The following is an 8,109-nucleotide window of genomic DNA, read 5'->3' as shown; positions in this document are numbered from 1 at the left end:
GAGCGAGGGCGGCCCTAGCAGGGATTCACAGCGAATGTGGCCACGTACTGTAAGAGGAGTGAAGGTGCAGCCTGAAGCGAGGTGCTTCTGGTGTGTGTTGGTGCAGATGCTTCGGGTGGTAGGGAGTGTTCACCATGCTGAGATGACCCCATGTTAGTTTCTGACAGGTGTGCCGCTTCCTTTGATCGTCTTCTTCAGGTGATGGTAGTTGGGCAGAATCTTCATGAGGAAGTCGAGCTGCAGAGTCTGAGGCTGAAACAGAGACGTAATGGATACAATTCACCACTGTTTATTCACGCAGCCATATCAAACAAACATACAAACTTCATGAGTCACGACAATAGCCTTGTATCAATGGAGACAGACCTGTGGCCTCTCAGTCTGCACACGCCTGATGCAGTTCGAGCCGTAGATGACGGTGTTCTCTGGTATGACCTCACACGTGTTCACCTGGCAGCAGGCGCCCACGATACAGCCACTGGTCAGGATCACATTCCTCCCAAGATCAGCTACGATTTAGCGCCAGCAAATAGACGGTGTTTCAAAGATAAAACCAGAAAACAGTTGCGTGAAAACAATTAAAATGGAAGAGATGCAAAATGTAAATGTGTCAGCTACAGGAATGTAAAGTGTCCACAGGACCTACCTTTTGACTCGATCACGTTGTTGTCTCCAATTTTCAAAGACTGAGAGACTTAACTAGAATTAAGGATTTAAAATATTGCAACCAACTGTACCAATTCTTAGATAATAGAATTACATGACAAACTTATGCATTACATTTTCAAACATTTTCCAATTGATAGGCATATGCAGACTACCAATCAAAGGATACCACATCCAACCTCAAACACATTGTTGATCCCAATGGTCATGGTCTTTGGCTCAACACCCTCTGTGTCTGGCATGATGTTCTCTGGATAACTGAAGATCAAATACATGATACTCAGTATATTCTGAATAATTGCAACAAACACTAATATGATTCAGCAGGGGGAAAGAATAAGAATAGAGAATAAGCCCACGAATAGGATAGAAAATAAGCAATAAAAAAAAGTAATGGCAGAATTAGTGATTGTCTAGGGCAGGGGTTCCCAACCTTTTTTGGCTCGTGACCCGATTTTGACGTCACAAAAATCTAGGGACCCTAGACATTCAAATTCCAGTACACTGTCGATAATATCATCAGTGACATCGTCAGTGATGTCACATGTATGCTCCTTCTTTCCCTCAGAATTGTGACTTTAATCTGAGATTTCTGACTTTAATCTCAAAATTCTGACTTTATTTTCAGAATTCCGCCTTTATTCTTAGAATCCTGATTTATAGATATAACCTCAAACATTTTCATTCAAAAAAGTCACTATCTTATAGTAAGCCCATTGTTTGGATCTCACCTGCAATTACCACTCATCACCATTCAGGGGAAGCTCAGTGAATAGAAGTGAAATGATATTACATTAGTATTACATTAGTTATCAAAATAGCTTAGATGTGAGATTTTGTTAAAGAGATAGTTCCGAGATATGAGATATAGTAGTTTTGGTGAATATTAGTTTTTCCGACTTTCCCACAGTCAGAAATAAATAGATGTCTTCAGACAGATCCTTTTTTTTTATGTCTTTGATGTAGACTGAAGTATGTCAAACAGCAATATCATTCTATATTTTGGCTCAATTGTTGAGTGTCTATGGGATCAAAATAGCAATCATGGTCCCAGGCCACAGGCATCCAGGAATTGGGCGAAATGAAGCCGGCAGTTTCTGAGGGGAGGCCCACAGTCTCAGACTTTGGAAACTCGTGGTGGTCTAGGCTAGGCCTACCTGTTAATGATAAGTGCCTGCTCCTCAATCAGATTGCCTTCTCCAATGACAATAGGGCCTGCCTCTGCTATAATCCGAGCTTTGGGATGGACAACTGTTCTGGCACCTACAGGTAGGAAACAGAAACAGGACAGCATCTTATTACAGCATTATATTACAGCTGGATAAAAGATGGTGCTTCTGAAATTAGAAAAACAAATTCTCACCAATGGTCACATCTCCTCTTATTTCGCTTTCTACACACACAACCGCTCCAGCTGCGATTCTGGTACTGCAAGAAAACAGAAAGTATTTCGCGCTAGGCTTGATTACATACAACCAGACTAGGCTTTGAAATGATAAAACGAACCGAGCTGATAATGTGGGTGTTGTCATCAGTGGTTTCCCCCAGCGGGGTTTTCAACATAGACACGATTGTAACGCCTGAGATTGAATGTCTCCCTCGAATTAAATGCAGTATTTCAAAATAAGTCGATAGCGTAGCGAGAAGGCTAACGCCAAGGAAATGTTACCATTTCTGTGCAGGTTGCTTGTTGACGTCTGACATCATCCTACCCCGGCGATTAAACCATCGGCAATCGAGTAGTATGCCTTGTAGAGCAGCAGAGTCGAAGCTCAGGGTCGATTGCTTTTGTCTGAAAACACCATCCTGAAACGTTGCCTCCCTCTACTGTATGTTTTTGATACTGCGATTAATACTGCAATGTGTGAATGGAGGAAAACAAGCCTTTCCAACACTATGCACTCTGATGTAATAGTCATCTTGTTTATGTAATATTAATACAATGTATGTAGCCTATGCTATAAAACAAATGTTTTATTTATAAAAACAAAAAAAATAATCTTAAACTACTTTGTTGTTGTTTAGTTGCCAAACATAAAAAAACTTGAGTCTTAATTAAGCCTGCCTTTTCATTATGTGATGTAGCCCACCTACTAGTAGCCTGTAAGATTGCATAGACTGTGGAGTCAATCTGTGACCACAAAGGTGAATGCCACTATTATAAACAATAATAAAACTATAAAGATAAAGCTGTAGCCTACATAGACAGTATTGTAATAATCCGCTCCCGGGATCATTAAGTGAGGAGGAGAAGAGGCAATACTTGGTACAATCTTTATTCCTGGTTCACACTCATAGCTTCTAGCTACACACACAGCTCCTAGCTACACACACGTCCTGTCCGCTTCCTCGTATTCCCAGACTCTCCCCCCAGCCGAGACCGGAAGTCCCCTATACACTGGCTGGTCCGCTGCCTTCACGTAACGTCGTAATCACCACCGACATGTCAAACTCTGGGTCGCCACATTACCCCCTCCCTTCTTAGGCCAGCTCCCACGCTGGCACCCACAACCCACACATATCCCCCTGTACCAAAACACACCAACACATCAACGCTTTCCCCAATATCTTTTTTTCCTATCCCCACATTAAATTCTAATTCCCCACAACAGTCTTTTCTTTTCTTTTTTTTTCACACACCATCATCTACATCATTGACATTTTCCCCCTTTCCTTTTACACTCATTTTCACTCACATTTCAATTATTTCGTTTCTCTTTTCCCATTCATTTAAATTCTACCCACATTTCCATTCATTTAAACCGCCATTTCCATCCCCCCTTTCAAAGCTTCTGTCCCATCTGAAGCACTCTAGTCCCTCCCAACCCCCAGTGGGGTTAGTCCTTCGCAGGGTGACTCTCTTCGGTCCCCCCTCTGTGCCCTACAGTCATCACACGCCCTGCAGTAGCTCCGCACGTCCTCTTTTTGTTTGCCCCAGTAGTACATGCTACGGATGCGGCTGAGTGTCTCTTCAGGCCCGAAATGCCTTTTAAGTCTGAGATGACCTCTTACGGGGCCCCTGTGCATCCACCGCAAGACCAATTCCCGCAGGTAGCTGGGTACAACCGTCCGGGACCCCTCTTTCCCGTGTCCTTTCCTCACCAACATCCCCTCTTCATCCAGACGCAGGTCCGTAAACATGTTCCACAGTCCCTTCGTGGTACCGGAAAACATGTGAATCTCCTCTCCAGGGGGTCGGCTCCCGGCCGCCACCCACGCGAGCACCGGACCGATGTCCGCGTCCTCCGCCTGCCTGCGTTTCCACTCCTCCACGTCGACATCCATGATGGTCACGTCGTCTCCCGTCAGCCCAAAGTCTACACAGTAGTTCTCCAATCCCCCACCCCCAGGGGGCGGCGCTTTCATTCCAGTAAGGAGAAAATGACCGACGGCGATCTCCACCGTGGCTTCCTGCACCGCAATTGTGGGGGGTGTGGAGCAGTCAGGTTGGGCTGGTTCCTCCGGCGTTGACCCCTCTCGCTCACCCGGAGACAGGAGCGTTGCTCTCCCGACTGTAACAGCGTTGCAGATGATGTCCTCTACCATGGGGGTTGCAGAGCAGCTAGGCTCCTCCGGCGTTAGCAACACCCGTCCATCTGGACACGCAGTCCACACTCTCCTGACCTGAATGACCTCTTCCCCCCGGCTGCACACATTCTCCTCTGGAGACACAATCGTCAGTCCCCTGACTCTAATAACGTTCTCTTCAGCCTGTGTCCCTCCTTCGTCCTCCACAGACTCAGTGCAGTTCCTGGCCAAATGTCCAGGCTTCTTACACAACCAACAGAGTCTCACCTGCCAGCCGCCTGCGCATCTCTCCTCTCTCGCTGTCCTCTGTCCTCTGACAGCCTCCGGACACTCCCTGGCCAGATGTCCAAACGCCCCGCACGACCAACAGACACCCGGGCGCCCCCAGTACCGTTGCTCCGCGTACCTGGTTTGCCCCGAATGCATGCTGTGACACACCTCGCCAGATGTCCCTGTGCTCCACAAGTCCAACACAGTTTCTGCGGCTCCTCCGTCTGCCGTTCTCTGCACTGCGTGGCTTCCCTCAGTAGCTTCATAAGCACCTCTGCCCAGGCAGGCGTCGCCTCCAGCAGCCGTCTGATCCCCTGCATCAGGCGGGCCTCCACGTCGGCAAGCACCGCGCTGAACTTTTGCTCCAGGCGGGCCTCCATGCCGGCTAGTACCGAGCTGAACTCCGGAGTCGGTAGCTCCTCCCTCCCCCCGTCCAACGACGAGGGTCCACCAACGTGTGCCATTCCACGTGGTGTTTGTAGCAGTTAGCACACCAGCTAACCCCCAGCTAGCACACCAGCTAGCCTCCAGCTAGCACGCACAGCTAGCCTTTCAGCAGCTAGCAGACACAGCTAGCCGCCCACGCCTGGCCGATCCTCCCAGGCGTTAATTTTCACTTCTTCTCCGCTCCTCCTTGCCCCTTCTCACACGCCAACTGTAGCACTCAAGCCGGCCTACTTGAGGGAAATCCAGCCCGATTAGCTTGCAGCTGGCTGGAACCTCCGCGACGAGCAGCAACAGTCCGTCTCTCCGTTACTCTTTTTTTGATGTTACCGCACGAGGCGAGCGGCAAAGTTCGTAGTTAACACTTCTGTACACCAATGTAATAATCCGCTCCCGGGATCATTAAGTGAGGAGGAGAAGAGGCAATACTTGGTACAATCTTTATTCCTGGTTCACACTCATAGCTTCTAGCTACACACACAGCTCCTAGCTACACACACGTCCTGTCCGCTTCCTCGTATTCCCAGACTCTCCCCCCAGCCGAGACCGGAAGTCCCCTATACACTGGCTGGTCCGCTGCCTTCACGTAACGTCGTAATCACCACCGACATGTCAAACTCTGGGTCGCCACATTACCCCCTCCCTTCTTAGGCCAGCTCCCACGCTGGCACCCACAACCCACACATATCCCCCTGTACCAAAACACACCAACACATCAACGCTTTCCCCAATATCTTTTTTTCCTATCCCCACATTAAATTCTAATTCCCCACATGTCAAACTCTGGGTCGCCACAGTATATTACCTTCGCTTAAAGTCGAGCTGAACTCATAAATTACTTTTCTTTTGTTTTAGTTCAAATACCTGGGTATGCAGTGCACCTATTTAATAATGTATGCAAACAAAATCACAACAATCTAATTTCTTTAGTTTTTCACACTTTTTCACATCAAAAGTGCATTTTTCAAGATTTCATTGATAACAGTAATGTACAGTTTGCTGACGTCACCTTGTACTATCAGATTTCTACCCCATTTCAACCAATCATATCACGACATGCAGCTGTCAATCAAATCTTCATTTCAGGATAATTTTCTCTTCCAAATGAAGTAGAAAATGGCGCCTAGTGCCTGTCATCTGCAGAATTCCTATCCCATAAACTAACTACTAATTGGCCAATTGTTAGAAACATGAACAAAAAACAAAAACTATAATCTCTAAGAATGCAAAGAAATGTAACTGGCTCGTTAAAACGCGCATTCCAGGGATATCGTATTTACAGAAATAGCGTAAAAGGCGCACGCTTGAGAGCGTTTGTTTGGTTGTCAGGGGTCTGCCCTCGGAGATTCCAGGCGGGCAGGCAGCACCCATTCATCGGATTGTCCGCTGACTCCGCTCCCTCCGCACGAAGCAGCTGGCTGCCTGGTACTCCGCGGATCCCACTCGCGTAGCACGACAACACGCTGAATCCCACTCGATTTGGGGGTGGAACACGCCATGATTGAATGTATATTCATGTTTTGTAAATGGTTAGTTCATCATTAGTCTTGCTGGCCGAAGAGTGAATTTTTTTAAATGTGTCTTAAAATGAGCCAATTACACATCCTTTGCATAGGACAGGCTACATCAAACTGAAGCCACTTCTTAACATGCAGAGACTACTGATGGTTTTAAAGCAACTGACAGTAGCAGGCTGGTAGCTGGGCACTGCCAAGGTGGCCTTAGGGATCTCAGGGTATCACGGCCATAGGGAGGGGCAACGGAGGCCATGTGTGTAATTCCCACTCTGCACTCCCCCTAATAATAATAATAATAATGTCCCAACGCCTATGACATCATCAGTCATCTCTGCACGCACAGCGCACAATTTCTCTACTTTGCATCACTGATGACATCACTCACTGATGACATCACAATGATGTCACAATGTCTATGATATCATCAGTGATGTCACTGTGCAATTGTGACATCATCACTGTTGTACCACTTGATTGTATATGACCCGAGCAGCAGCCCCGTGCGACCCCGACTTGCACCATGCAGTGGAGGCGCTGGCACTGCTGTCCCATCAAGATGACCCTGAGAGTCAAGCATTCCCTCTTCCGCACCCGCGTGGCTGGCCTCCTCTCTCTGGCCCTGCTCTTCACCCTCTTCCTGTTCTTCAGTTACCAGTACTGGCTGCCGGGACGCTGGCCTACACCGTCGGGCCTCGACGGCCCCAAGGTAGAGGCCAAGCAGAGTGCCTCCCTCAGGAGCCTCTGGAGGGAGACAGGGTATGTGGTACCTAAGCGCGGCGAAGCAGGGGCAGGAGGGGGAACCAGGATGGGTGTAATGGGGCTTGACAACAACAACTTGCAGCAGGAGATGGGTGTGGGAGGGAGGTTCAGCGCCCAGCCCTACCGCTACATCCTGGACGAGCCCTTCAAGTGCAGGGACAGCACGCCATTCCTCATCCTCCTCATCCCTGCCAAACCCGGCCAGACCAGCGCCCGCAACGCCATCCGCCAGACGTGGGGGAACGAGAGCATGGGGCTGGGCTTCGTTCGTCTCTTTTTGCTCGGCGCGGGAAAGGGCTCGGACACCTTCCTCCAGAGCAGCATAGAGGAGGAGAGCCGTGTCCACCACGACATCATCCAACAGGACTACCAGGACACGTACCACAACCTGACTATCAAAACCCTGATGGGCATGAACTGGGTGGCTACCCACTGTCCGCGCGTATGCTACGTGATGAAGACGGACAGCGACATGTTCGTCAACACCGAGTATCTCATCCAGAAGCTGCTGAAGCCCGAGCTTCCGCCCAGGCAGAGGTACTTCACAGGTTCCCTGTACAGGGGCTACGGACCACACCGCAACAAGAACAGCAAGTGGTACATGCCGCCGGAGCTGTATCCCAGCGAGCACTACCCTGCCTTCTGCTCGGGCACGGGGTACGTGTTCTCGGGGGACATGGCGGAGCTGATCTACCAGGCGTCGCTCAGCATACCCAGGCTGCACCTGAAGGACGTGTACGTGGCGATCTGCCTGGCCAAGCTGTGCATCGACCCGGTGCCGCCGCCCAAGTTCCTCTTCAACGACTTCCGGGTGTCATACTCCAGCTGCACATACAGCCACCTGATAATGTCCCACGACTTCCAGCCCAACGAACTCATCAAGTATTGGAACCACTTGCAGAGCAACAAGCACAACGCTTGTTAA

The 8,109-nt window shown here is 49.0% G+C and overlaps 1 protein-coding gene and 1 pseudogene across 2 annotated transcripts; one reads left to right on the top strand and one right to left on the bottom strand.

Moving 5' to 3' along the window:
• Positions 1 to 25: 25 nt before the first annotated feature.
• On the bottom strand, positions 26 to 2,378 carry dctn6 (dynactin subunit 6). The gene is made up of 7 exons (XM_083639843.1): positions 2,336 to 2,378; positions 2,030 to 2,094; positions 1,824 to 1,929; positions 836 to 924; positions 647 to 694; positions 367 to 509; positions 26 to 252 (listed from the first exon to the last, which is right to left on the bottom strand). Exons 1-7 carry the CDS (start codon positions 2,371 to 2,373, stop codon positions 154 to 156), a joined length of 588 nt encoding a protein of 195 aa, XP_083495969.1. The 5' UTR covers positions 2,374 to 2,378; the 3' UTR covers positions 26 to 153.
• Positions 2,379 to 6,945: 4,567 nt separating this feature from the next.
• Positions 6,946 to 8,109, top strand: LOC310779236 (beta-1,3-galactosyltransferase 2 pseudogene; annotated as a pseudogene). Its single transcript has one exon. The product of its transcript is annotated as a beta-1,3-galactosyltransferase 2 pseudogene (transcript).

The sequence above is a fragment of the Poromitra crassiceps genome (assembly GCF_964638095.1).
Source record: "Poromitra crassiceps genome assembly, chromosome: 7".
In the NCBI taxonomy this organism is placed as follows: domain Eukaryota; kingdom Metazoa; phylum Chordata; class Actinopteri; order Beryciformes; family Melamphaidae; genus Poromitra; species Poromitra crassiceps.
The sequence above is the reverse complement of the archived record's forward strand: the minus strand, read 5'-3'. Positions and strand labels throughout refer to the sequence as shown.

What these genes read in the sequence shown, in the direction of transcription:
- dctn6 (XM_083639843.1), bottom strand. Translation starts at nt 2,373, where the DNA reads ATGATGTCAGACGTCAACAAGCAACCTGCACAGAAATG. An exon ending in AAGAGGAGATGTGACCATTG is followed by an intron (nt 1,930 to 2,029) that starts GTGAGAATTTGT and finishes TCCTACCTGTAG; the next exon opens with GTGCCAGAACAGTTGTCCAT. An exon ending in TGTGTTTGAGGTTGGATGTG is followed by an intron (nt 695 to 835) that starts GTATCCTTTGAT and finishes ATTCTAGTTAAG; the next exon opens with TCTCTCAGTCTTTGAAAATT.